This window comes from Corvus brachyrhynchos, unplaced genomic scaffold (assembly GCF_000691975.1).
Source record: "Corvus brachyrhynchos isolate BGI_N302 unplaced genomic scaffold, ASM69197v1 scaffold220, whole genome shotgun sequence".
In the NCBI taxonomy this organism is placed as follows: Eukaryota; Metazoa; Chordata; class Aves; order Passeriformes; family Corvidae; genus Corvus; species Corvus brachyrhynchos.
The window spans coordinates 7,267,904-7,281,612 of NW_008236209.1; the positions used below are offsets into that span (position 1 = coordinate 7,267,904).

A 13,709-nucleotide genomic window follows, 5' to 3' on the forward strand; every position below is an offset into this window, starting at 1 on the left:
TTAAACCCTCTCCTGCCTCAGTTTCCCCACAAAGCATGCCCGGAGAGTTCTATCTCCCTTCTGTCAGCCCTAAGATGTTCCACAGAATCTGTTTGGACATTTAAAGACTCAGGAGGGTGGCTTGTTTTGTCTTGAAACTGTTCTTGTTATGTTTATCCAGTTATTTTCATTCTCCTTTTATTGAAATAAAACGGGTGAGATGTTGGGGTCCCTCCCCTGCCATGGAGCCCTGGGAGAGGGGCCCTGGGGGGGAGGCACGGGGTCTCCCTGCCCCTGGTCAGTCTCATTTCCCATTGGTTGGTTTGTGTTCCCGGGGTGGCCAAGGATCCTGGGGTCCCGTGACTGAGGAGTTCCTGAGCAGAGCCCCGGCCATGCGGCTGGAGAAACAAACATCTCTGAAACAACTACCATGAATCTGTCCATATATACTTCGCTTTCCATGGGACTCCTGGTTTGAAATATACTTGTTGCAGTAATCCCCGCTGCAACACTTACTAACCACACAATTTAAAGGCATTTTCAAGCAAAGAAACACTGGCAAAGACTGAAGACAGATCATGCACTTGGCTTATTTGCACAATCATAAAGCTTATGACCACTGGTCTGATGAATTTGTTGAGTAGCTGACCAAGCCTCTCTGTGTAACACCTTGCCTAGATGGGAAGGAGAATTAGAACATCACAGGACAGCTCCTCGAACAGGAGAAACCATTCACCACATGATTTTTTCATTTTTCCTTTTCCATTAGCCATGTGGTTTTCCATAAGAAAACCCTGATGTGATGCTTCTGCACAAACCCTCATTAGACTATAATGGGACATTGCTAATTCCCCGTCTGGACAAACTTCTTTTGTGGGAACACCAGGTAAACATTTGATGCCACAGCCAGAGCGTTTTCCAGGAGACAGACACCAAGCAGGCTGAGTTAGCAAAGCCAGGGAAGACTTTCTCACCACCAAAACCAAAATGACCCCAAATGCAACATTACAGAAACATTTACACCTGACTGTGTTACTGCAAACACCACAAGGCAAGCCTGTGCTGGGACCAGTTCTACACAAAATGCAACAGGGAACAACCACTGCTTGAAGAATCCAAAGATGAATCAGAATGTTACCTAATCAGAAGGCCAAAAAAGTTGCAGATGTTTTTCCTGACAGTCTCTGGTTTTCACAGCACTTTGGAAAAGAACTCAGTGCACTACAGATTGCAGTGTCTCTAAATAGGTCTCAGAGAAATATCATCCTGACTCAACTTACTGAGCAGTGTGAGAAGCACAGATTCCATGTCTGATCTTTAGAATAACATGAAAAGGATGCTAGGACAGGGAATGTCCTTACTTCCACTGTGGAAACATAATTCCCCGAGGCTTTGAGCACAGCTACAACAAAACTAAATTTTATTTTCTGACCCCACAGTTCTCAAGCTTAAAACATTAAGAAGAGAAGTCACACGGCTGTCTTTGTTAGTCTTTGTTTTACCACTAGGTAACAGAAGAATGAAATTACATTCTTATCTTAGTTTATATTAAACTATTCCTCATCAGCTGAATTTGTTTTAAATTCAACACATGAATCAGGGCAGTCCCACCTGCAGGGAAACTGAGAGAAGCCAGTTTTTTTCATTTTTCAACAATTATTTCCAGTACATTGGAAGAAATTCCAACAAACAGTTCCAAAACAATAGTTCGACAATACTCCATTCTTCAAAAAGAATAAATGCAATTGTATCCAACTGAACTGAAATTCAACTAATAGTTAACTGTGATCATTTGAAAGCACTGGCACCAATTCCTGTAACCTATTAGGTACACAAAAACTTAGACGGCTTGCCTAAAATTATCAATTAAGCTGTTATCCAAAGTTCAGTTATTTTGTTAAATTTGTAACCAGCAAGACAAAAATCTATATGTCCTTCTTCCAGATAATGGGAACACAGCACAGAAAAATCACTTTGAATTACACAAAGGAAATCAGAAACACAATTTCCCTATTCTATGTCACCTAAAGGCCAGGCCATACAGATAAATTAGATACACCCAACAATTTGTTGAAACATATAACGAATTTAAGAGCACAGTACTCTGCTGCCATGTTTCACATTTTTATATTCAAAGAAACAGAAGGTAATTCAGCAACTCCTGTCAAGTGAAAAAAAATTAATTCCCATCACTCATTAATTTTGTCTTGATGAGCAGACACCAAGTCTGATGAATTCTCACACCACTTGAATTTCATAACAGCAATAAAAAACATCTATGAGGTCCTTTTTGTTAAGTCTTAGCAAGTAACTTAATTCCAATATAGGTCCTTCAACAACATTTCCATGCAGGATTCAAGAGGTTTTCTTTAACTTTTATTAAATGTTTAACAGATAGTCTTTTTAAACTAGAACTTCTAACAAAAGTACATGAGCCAGATCTCAGACTTGGGCAAGTATGCCCCCAGAAGCATCCATTTTCTAGGGAAGGGAAGGAAAAATCTTGCTGTTATGCAGCAGTGCTGCCTACAGAAAATAAACTGTTCTGGACAAACCGAACACTCCTAAAAACTCTTTGAACATCCACTAACATAATTGACAGAATAAAAACACTTGGACTGGAACAATTAAATCTGGATACAAAGAACCAAGCCCAAGAACCCACAGATGTTCTGAACTGACCAAGAAAAAAAACCCCAATAAAATAAAATTTTAAAATCCCCAACCAAAAAGCAACCAAGAGTGGTTTCCATTAAAAAGGGACTGATGGTTCCAGTGCCTCTGTGCACCCACACTGGGTGACAGAACCACACATAAGCTTTAACTGTTCTGTTAGGAAAACATCGCTAGGAGCAAAGATTAATGAAAATGAAACTAAAACAAGATTTAAAAAAAAAAAAAAAAAAAAAAGAAAGAAAGCCACTATGTTAACATCTAGTTTCCCTTCCTAGTCTAATCACTCTTCTCTGCCAAGTCCTTTATCTGTTTTCACACACTGCCATTCTTTCACATTTAAATGCCTCCTTGACACTCACATTTTCATCAAAAAACAAACGAAATACATAGCATATATAAAGCTTAATCTCACCATCCAACACCTTCCAGTCGTCATTTCACTGAGCAAACTTCAGCATTTAAGTATTGAGGAAAAAACCTCCCAAGTCCCTTCTGAAACTCTGAAAACCACCCTGTAATTTCTGTCTGCTAAAGTTAATTAGTGTTCAGTGTAGCAAAATACCATTACTATGGAAATTACTTACAGCATTGTATCAGGCATACGCAATATTTATTTCTACTTTGATTTAAAGGAGGCCTATCCCAAAAGAGCCCCAGCTTCCGGCAATATCAAATCCAAAACTGTAAATAATTATTATTTTATGGGTACAGTTTCCAAAACTGCATGGACTAAAAAGAAAACATATTCTTTGGGAAACAGCTCTGGGTGGAATTTCAGTGAAATATTAAATAAAAACCAGAAAACAGAAATGTGTAGTATAGCTACACATAGTTCTAAAAGTGCAAAGCTATTTCTACAAGTTTAAACCATGACAGAAGTAAATATTTTAAACAAAAAAAATACAGAAAGTATTTGTGCTGATTTTTCCAAGATGCTCACTGGAGATACTGCAAAGTTAAATGCTAAATAATATACTATTGGGTTATTTGGCGTCAGCTTTTCTGATGGACATTGTTTATTTCTTCTCTCCTACCCTCAATCTACAAGTGTCTTTACATGTGTCTAGATAAATGTTTTAATAAACTACCATCAACATTTAATAAAAAAACCACTAATTTTTCCCAATATATCTATAAAAAATTTAAAAGCCTTTGCTGTTAGAAAATGACACTGCAAAATTGGAGATAATGGTTTCTGAAAACTCTTAAATGAAAGCACAAGATCAGATCCTGCAAGAAATCCCAAGCAGAAAAAGTAATCCATTGGCTTTGAGCTCCATGCAGAATCAGAGGCATTTTTACAACTCAAACACTGAGACACTTGTGAGTATCAGTTAAAGAGATTAATCTCTCTGGACTCAAAATGTCTTTCATATTCTGTGTCTTCTAACACACAAAGCAACCCCCAAACAAAGAAACAAAGCACCAAACTACAATATAACATGGCCCCTTCTCTTTGGAGGACTAATTATAACATATATATTACTTTTCTTGTTTAAACCCAGTAACAGTAAAATTAGTTTTATGTGTAGGCGCACAACAATAATTATGTAAATAGACTAAAAAAAAGAATTTCATTTTCTTTGATATTTTCTGCTGCCTTCAGAATATTTCTGAACATTGAAATGACATCCAAACCTTACCATTAATAAATCTACTACCTGTAGCATAAAAAGCAATATATTACCTTAAAAATACATTTGGTATTGAGACTGAAGTAATTTATGAAGTTTCATCTTCACCAAACAGTTGCATACTCCTCATTAGTTAAATCTGATGATACTTCAGTTGAAAGCAATGCAAAAAGTAAACTACCAACTGTTTGCTTACCCAAATTCAGATACCATAGAAAAAGAGAAAAATACCTTAATAAATACACAACAGCACAACTAGTTTCGAATTTTAACAGACCACACAATTTATCTACATTTGTGGCATTTCACTATTCTGCAAAGATACACAGCTTTCATTAATGGATTCATAAAACTTTTTTTTTAAATCAGTATGATTCCAAAACTTATCTGTAAGTGAACTCATCACAACCCTTTTGATTTACTATTGGGTGTTTCTTTTTTCAAGAGTTAAACTCTATTTACTAGTCAAAAAAATAATGAATATTTAGGAACATTAGCAGTAGCAAAAATCAGCTGTTACCTGACAAAATATTTCAGATGTTAATATTGTGAATACTTAACTACAAATATAAGCGAACTTCTTCCAAGAAGGGAATGTATAACTTCTACCCAAACTTTTTGGTTTTATGGAGCATCATATCTTTTGAACATCCTAAAATTTATGGTTTGGTTTTTCTCCACCTCAATAAATAATTTTTAGAGAAAATACAGAAATCTGATGGGCTTCCAAACTCACTGTTTCTCAAAAAAATGTAGCTCTGATTTTTACTGAAAACATTTATATTCTCCAGAAAAACTAAATTTAACCAAGTATCTTTCTACAATGGGAAAAATTTATATTGAATAATTTTACCTTCAGAGTTATGCGTAGTTTTCTTGTGTTTTCGACATAAAATCCTATAAACAGAGTAGTTGAAAACTGTCAAGTCAGTCACGATTCACAGATTATTTACTCATCTTTTAAATTTAAATGCCAGTACATTTTTCTCCCACTTGTAAGACTCACTGATACACAAATCTTGCAGTGAAAATATGCTTTTCTAGCACATCACTACTTTGAATGCCACAATCATAATTAGAATTTTCTGCAACAGTTTTGTTTAGATTCCAAAGTGGGGTTTTGCTTTGCTTTGTTGTTTTTTAAACAAAGAATGTAAAATATAAATCAAAAAATAAACATAACAAATAAATAATAGTTACATGTAAATGCCTTGTGAAGGTTTCTCTCTTATCTGAGCTTTATCATGCAAAGCACAGTAGTAGTGATATGTCTTGTGACACGTTTTCACATCACAGCCAATGGTTGCTCCGGGACAGTGGCATAAAGAGCACATCTGGAAAGGAAAAGAAAACACAATTCATACTACTTTTTTCTTAGTACTTCTGAGTTCAAAAATAATGTATTTACTACTCCTGGTGACAAAACAAATGGATTTATGCACTTGGTATTACTCTTCCTGCTCTCAGGTGTTTTTCATAGTTTATTTTAGAATTAAGAAATTTGTTACAAGTGTGCAACAATGCAATAACCATCAGATGCATTATCAACTCAACCACCATTATCAACTCAAAGAAGAAAATAAGTAATTTATTGTTGTGGAACGTATCTGATGAAAGTGACAGCTATTCACCTAAATATCCCTCTCACAAGGACAGTCTGTTTGTACCAACCATTTCAGAAAAGTTAAAATCATAATTGTACCTGTTTAATTCTGAATTATATTATGAAGGTAGGAAGGAAAAAAAATGACACCCATTTGGGAATGAGTCCTGCAGTCAGAAATACTGATGATCTGCAAATTTACCTCAGCATCAGCAGCTAACTTTACCTTTTTTTCTACAGTTATGTCCTTAAGTCCTTTCCAAAACACTGAATTTAGTGAAATATTTGGTAAACACAATGAATTTATTTCAACTAAACTGAATTTTGCTCTTTATACTTGAATTACAAAAAAGATTAAAAGTGAGGCTGTTGCTTTACTGTTCTTTCCCATTAATTAATTCTTCTTGTATCAGACACATAGATAACAGCAGCTATTTGCCTTCTAAATTGTTCATGGTTCTTCTTGTACTGTGGTAGGAAAGGAAGTAATTGACAATATCACAAGATTTTTCTCTGTATTGCTCTCTACTGACTTAATATTCCCCAAAATATCAGGATTTCCCATTAAACTCACCTCCTAGGACAACTGGAGCTTTTTCTTTGTATCCTGCATATTGCCCATGCCCCAAAAGGTTACAATCAATTCCAAATCTAAGTATGCAATGTAGGATATTCCCTATATATATATATGTACATCTCTGTGGATACATTTTTTGTCCACTGCACTTGTTTAGTCAAGTTCGTCTTGCTACTCTCCAATATGCCAAAAAAATATACCACCAAAGTTACCAAATATACCACCAGCCTGTTTTTCAATTTTAACGAAGTCAACTGAACAGTAAAAATGTCAAAGCTTTGGATCATCTCCATTTACTCCTCTGCAAGCTCTGAAATGGTACAGTTATATACTGTTCTCTAGTTGTTATCTAATTTGTATGGGCATTTTATCTCATAAATCTGTTATACATTATGGTTGCTTATCTAGTAACTGCTGATCAAAGTCCTTTAGAAAAGCCTAGGCTTATGTATCCAGCCAATCAAGTTTAGTCAGTACTTCAGTTTTTTGAAAGCCAGAAATGACTAAAAGAAAACTTTCTTTTTATGAACACCATGATGTGTCTGTAAAACAGAGTACACAATAAGTAATAAAATACTTATTCCATTGGCACGTGTCTGCTGTCCAAATGGTCACTAACTCTCAATTTATATTGGGTATATATGAAGTTTGATAAGCTGCAAATTAGGTATGTTCTTTAAAAAAAACCTTCCCATGCACAGACACTAGAAATAATACAGATAATTAATTAAGAGATCAGTGACTTGTACTTCCAGATATTTAGACTTCATAAGCTTTTGTGACTGGCCTACCAAGGTTTGAACCTACAACCTTTTTCAAGACAGATCTATTATGATCAGAAAGTCTCTACATGTCAGTCACTGTCATTCTGGTAATGAGGTCCCCACTGTCAGTGCCCACCTGGCCAGAATCACCTCCTTACGGAGGACAAGCTGAGCCCAAGCCATCAATACATTCACTTAACCCAGTGCACTGAGGTTTTTTGCTGAATGTCTTCCCCCATAATACACCAGGCTAGACCAGCAAGCAGACCTGAGAGAAGGGATTTGGGCTAATGACAAACATTTACCTTTAAACTTCCTACATGCCAATGGAGAAAGACAAGTTTCTCCAGAGAGTGATTTAGAGCTGCAGCTTTCTGACAGCTACAGAGACAAGGCACCTAAATTAAGATCTAAAATTATCTTGTACATTTTCTCCAAAGAGGGAACAACTCAGGTCAATCTAATGAATCCATTAGATTGACCAGACCCAGGTTTTCTACAAAAACCCTGAACAAAGTGCCTAGTACACAGAGCTGGTGATCTACAAGAATGGAGCCACTGCAACAGAAGGAACATAAAGAGATTCAGATGCAGAAAGAGAAACCACTGAAGACATAAAAAGAAAAAACCTTAAAAACCCTTTAAGAGACACGAGAATCAAAAAGTTTCTTTATGATCAGTAGTTCCATTTACTACCATCTTCTTTGTAAAGTCCTAATCACAACATGAATGACTTGTAAACAGTTATCTATTTATGCTTCAGCTAATTAGAGGAAATGAAGTTCCCTGCACTGGAAAAGATTCAAATGAAACAGTGGATGAAATATTAGACTATTATTATAAAATTGTAGTTCTACAATAATACTTTGGACTTCTCTTAGTGGTCGAAGAACTGGTAAATACAGAGTGCTTTAAATAACTAATCTGAAAGGTTTTAATGTGAGGAGTGAACTGATTATCTGTTAAAGTTACTTTTAAAAGAACCTCACTCATTTCCCCAAATGGAAAACAACTAGTTCTAAATAAATAATAATAATAAAAAAAGATCCTCATGAATTAGCTTCTCAGGAATTAAAAAAAGTCATTGCTGCTCAATCTCTTTAATTTGGCAGAGCTGTAATGACTAGTGTACCCACATACCTCATAAGCCATCTATATTAACAGCATTATTTTTTAAATCAGTATAAAAGGAGCAAAAAGTGTATCTGGTAGTTAAAACCAGATTTTGGCAGCAAGCCCAAATACTGGTAAAGGCACAATAACACCCTTCCCAGGACCGTAGAATGTGGGTTTCTTTCAGAAATCTCACAGAAAATATTAAATAGATTAAATACACTGAACAACTTCCTTGCAAACTTTATAGAAGGTATGAAAATACTGTCTTCCATTTTCAAGAGCCAAAATAGGGACTTACCAGTTTTGTACCTCTCTTTATTTCTTTCTGAATATCTTCAATAGAGAATCCACCAAGACTCTCATTATCAGTGTGTGAAGAAACCAGTGCGGATGAGAACAGCTAAAATTGCAAAAACAAAATTTGCATTTTACTTTTTAAGGTTATAAGTGATTGAGAAATTTACAGATATGAAACCCACCAAATTGTAGTGGTTAATCATGTGTGCCAATTCCAACCTGGCTGGCTTTTCCACGTGTTCGCAGCGTTTTCCCGGTTCCATCCCATTCCTGGTCACTCACCATACACTTGTGATGTGCCGCCACCTTCTGGTTCTCCGACATCAGCAACTGCCCACATTCGTTATCTTTATTCGACCGACAGAACCCACACTTCCTTTGTCTGGAGGAGACTTTCTTCTGTCCGACTGAGCTTGTCATGATTTTAAATGACCTTAGAATGCCACTGCAATCCTCTCAATGCTACAGGGGAAAAAAACCGCAATCAGCATGTTAACATCAACAAAAGGCAAATTAACTTAGTTTTATAAATACAGTATTGGATGCTTGGAAGCGATTTGTCCCTTTTCTTCATGCTACTACTTCAATATATCCAAATAAATAAGCGACTGGCAGAGGCAGTACTTTGCCAAATTTTAATGAAATTTTATCAGCAAGAAAAAGCAGTTTTCTTTATGCAAAAGAAAACATTTAAGAATTAAAATAAAACTTCGGATGCTAATACAAAAGCAGAAAAGGGAAAAGAAGTGGAAAATACAACAAGAGAATTGTTGGGGAAAAAAGTTACTGCAACTAATTTTTGTAGTTATTTATTACAGGAAAGGAATTTGTAGAAAATATATATTATCTGTACGTGCAACAAAATTCATGCTACTGAACTTCTTCAAAAACAGAAGCAAAGAAACACGCAGAGTCCAGCACAGCCTCCAGCACAGGTTTTGGCCATAAAGGCTCACAAAGTCTCAGGTCAGATGAGTAAAGAGTAGAGATGACATGAAAAAAGTTACAATTTTTTGTATCAGAGGTATTTCGTGGTTACTCAAACAGTATTAGGAACAAAATTTTAGACACCTCTCTGCCTAAGATGCTGCAAGGGAAACCTCTCTGTGACCCACAGTTAGTTTGGCAGTACCACACCACGTTTCAGTAAGCGCAAGAGAGCTGCTGTTCTCAGCTCAGAAAAGTAACTTAAAATTAAACTCAGTATGAATCACAAACTTTTCATGTGCTACCAGCAACACATTTTAAAATGTAACACTGAGGTCACAGTGCCCAGTTCAGGCAGACACAGCTTGTGCAAAAGTGAAAACACCCAACGAGTGTATGAACTTCTTGGCCCAGTATTAAGAAGTTTGTGTTCATTTGCTTCTACATCTAGCAAGAAATAAAAAAAAATCATCTTCTTCAAATAGACTTTTAGAGCTTTTTACGTTGGAGATCTGAGCCTTACTATCAGAATTTGCCACAACTGCAATAGAATCTTCCTCAGCCTTTCTCTTAATTTGTCTCAGCTAAGTAAGAAAAGCCACCACAGAGTTTGATATTTGTGTTGGAAAAAAGTGTAAAATCCAGCCATAAATAAGAAGACCAGAGTTGCAAAACATCTGGACTGGTCTACAATGGCACAGATCCGCATAAAAACGCACGACAGGTCTCTGGAATTTGCATAGGCAGACCCAGTGCTCCCCAGTGCTGTCAGAAGCTCATAATGCTGGTATCACTCACTCCTTCGCTAACCGAAAGCAACGGAACATCCTCAAGTTTCCGTGAGCATGTCCTCCTGCTGACAGACGCTCCTGCTGTGTTCTTCGGCTTCAACAGATTTTCACAGACTGAGTTGTAACTGTTGGCCTTGCACTGTTTACTGCACAACTCCTGCCTCAAAAGGTGCCTGTCCTATCCCCCTCATCTTTGCTCTCCCAACAGCTTCATTTGCTTTCTGTTCTGAGAGCAGTTTACACCACTGACACACACTCAGAACAAGAAAGCAAAGATTTCAGATCTTGCTGATTTGCACAAAATATGTGCCTATCTGGATAAACCAGTCACACCCTTTTGCAGTGGCAATACAGAGTCCTTAAGTGTTAAACACAAAAGAATTATTATACTGTATTCTTCTAAAGAAAAAATAAAACAAGACTATTCTGTAAAACCTTCTGAGGAGAAAGCATGGTTCCTGAAGATAGATATATATATATTAAAAAATAAAAATCTGGGTAATTTTTTGAACTTAAATAATGTTTGGGAGCAGAAAAAGACCTACAAAAGACAAGTAGGAAATAATATCACAAAGATTTCTTGTTTACATCTCACATTGAATACCTCAACATAAATCACACAGGGATGTTTAGAAATATACTAACAAAACAATGTAAAATGCAAGAAGTTCTGTTTTGGTATAAACAGTGTGGTATATACACACACAATCACTTGGGTCTACCTGTTTCATTTTATATTCAGATTATATTATTAAAATATTGACAGCAATGATACCAGTTATTAAAAGGAAGATCAGGAATTTCCTTGTACATGTGCACAGATCCCACTGACTTTCAGGAATAAGAATTACTATTAAAACAGAACTAGCCTTCAATTTAAGCAGCAAGTTTGTGTTTTAGAAAATGAAAATAATTTATAGCACACATAAAGATTTTTTAAGTGGCTCTTATCATATTTAATTTATAGGAAAAATAACTTTACAAGACACAAGATTATAAAGAACCTTCTCACAGCTTGCTGCTTTCCACCTCCCAGTGCACTACAGACACGTCACTGCAGCAGCACCAGAACCTGACACAGCCTGGCCTCCTCAAGTACTTCTGCATAATTAGATTTTTTAAGGCTCACAGTAAAGTTAAAAATAATGCCAATCTTTACTCAATATATGGATGTTGATGTGTTTAAAAAAAAAACCAAACGTTTTGAAATATTTTACTATTACAAATAATTTAAAAACTTGAAAAATTTTTCAAAACTCAAACAGGCCAAGGAAATTCACGTTCTTTTCACCATCAGATTAAATTACTCTGAAAGCATTTTACAAGGATATCTAAAGGTTTTCTTTCCAACCCTGCATTCTTTGCATTTGGTTTTTTTCTGTATCACTGGGCATTAACACTATTTATACATTTTTAAAGACTGTGCAAAAAAACCTGAGCATGAGAAACATCAATAGACATGTCCACAAATTATATTTGTTTTCTCATAAATGTGAGAAAACACTACTCTCAGATCACTTTTCTTTGTGCCAAAATGCACTTAACCTGTCCCTTAAAAAAAGAAACAAAACACATTTTCTGAGAAAGATGAACCAAGTTATGCAGCTACAGCCCCACAATTCTGAATCCAAGCACTCAAAATTCTGTTTTCATCTCTCTAGTTGAATCACCCAGAGCAACTAATCTAGTTTGCCAAGACCAAGCTACATTTCATTGGAATGAGAAAAAAAATGCAACTTAAAAACAGCTCAATATTTTGGTTTTCCATGTTTAAAAGACTAACAAATGAGTAAGAATTACAAAAAGTAGTGATTAAATCTACTGTTGACAGAATCTTGTTTGTCAGCCTTGTCAGAGTCCCACAGACTGGATCACGAGTGATGTACTGTGGAATCACTGTCTGGGAGATTTTCACTGTCTCCACCAAAATGGAACGCACATACTACAAACACAAAGGTTATTCCATACAGATCAGTTTTCCATGGGCTTGATCTAAGAAATTAGAAGCTACATATACCCTAGAATCACAAAACTAGATATTCACTCAAACATTCTTCACTGAAAAATTTGGGTTCATTTGCATTCACATTTCTTATGTGCACTAAGGTATTAAATGTAGTTCTTTCCCTCACAGCACCTTTATCTTTAAAGCAGCAGGTTTTACACCCTGCTGTAGCTTCTGTGCTGCTTTAGTGAGCTCTAGACAACAGATTTCCCAATACAAAAGTGCAAGTTCAATGACTCTCAGGCACAGGATGCCCTCAGTGCATGAAACATTGTTCAGCACCAAAGAACAGAAAGTGACCTGGACTCTAATTTCTATTTATTGCCCAAACATATTTCAGGAGCCTGATTACAGGAGTTAAAATCTCACTTGTATTTCCTACAAAGGACAGTGACCTACAAGCTGCACTTGCAAAGTTTGTTTTGCTGTGTGACCTGTACGATTCCCAAACTGTATTTCAAAAAATTAGAATTTAAATTTGTGAAGAAAATTTCAGACACCTAAGGAAAACATGCGAGAAGTAAACAAGCTTCAGAAAATGCCACTGAAGATGCTGAAGTGGTTTGGTCTCTCAGGAAAAGCTACAGAAAGTATTTGTGCTGATTTTTCCAAGATGCTCACTGGAGATACCAGAGTAACGAACTTACAAGTGCTTCGCAGTTTCCCGGGTCGATCACCGATTGTTGGGAGGTTTATTTTGGAGAAGAGTGGGTGAAGAAGGGGAGAGGGAAAGTATCCTGTAGGGCTCTGTGGCTGAGAACTCAAATCACAGGTCCCATACAAATTTTTATCCAAGAGTTACATTCACACAGCATCCTTCAGCCACTATAAAAAGCAGGATGGGAACTTATACATGCAACTTCCTTTAAAAAACCCAAAAAGACACCGAAGAGGGAGCAGATGCGAGGGGAGAAGAGCAAACCCTCGAAAGCCTAAACAATGAGAGCAGAGCAGGTGACTAAAAATGACACAGAGAGAGCCCGCGGTCAGGGAGATCTGGCAAACGGCGCTGAGGGATCTCCAGGAAAGTTTACATCCTCCCACGGGGAGCGGGAGATGGGCCGACAGCGGCACCTCTGCCGTCGCCTCCCCAGGGGATCGACGGGGTAGGACGGGCATCTCTCGGGGAGGAACTGCCCGACCTCCCCGCGGGGCCCGGCCGGCACCACAGGAGCCCAACCCCTCCCTGGCCGAGGGGCTACCGGGGGAAGCGCGGGGGGACGCAGGAAGAGCGATCCCCTCCCGATTCCACGAAATTTTGGGGGAAACGGGACCGGGAGACAAGGCGGGGCGGATCCTCCCGGCAAGGAGGGCGCGGGCCGGGGCGGGCGGAACAAGCG

General features: G+C 37.1%; 1 protein-coding gene across 2 annotated transcripts in view; it reads right to left on the reverse strand.

The window, feature by feature from the left end:
• The window catches only part of PHF6 (PHD finger protein 6), a 23,150-nt gene extending 14,042 nt beyond the window's left edge, over window positions 1–9,108 (reverse strand). For both annotated transcript variants that reach the window (XM_008641928.2, XM_017743174.1), the window contains exons 1-4: window positions 8,929–9,108; window positions 8,648–8,749; window positions 5,490–5,623; window positions 5,143–5,186 (exon numbers count right to left, since the gene is read on the reverse strand). In XM_008641928.2, coding sequence (XP_008640150.1) covers window positions 5,143–5,186; window positions 5,490–5,623; window positions 8,648–8,749; window positions 8,929–9,066 — 418 coding nt within the window. In that variant the 5' untranslated portion in view covers window positions 9,067–9,108. The remainder of the gene's footprint in view (window positions 1–5,142; window positions 5,187–5,489; window positions 5,624–8,647; window positions 8,750–8,928) is intronic.
• Window positions 9,109–13,709: the final 4,601 nt, after the last annotated feature.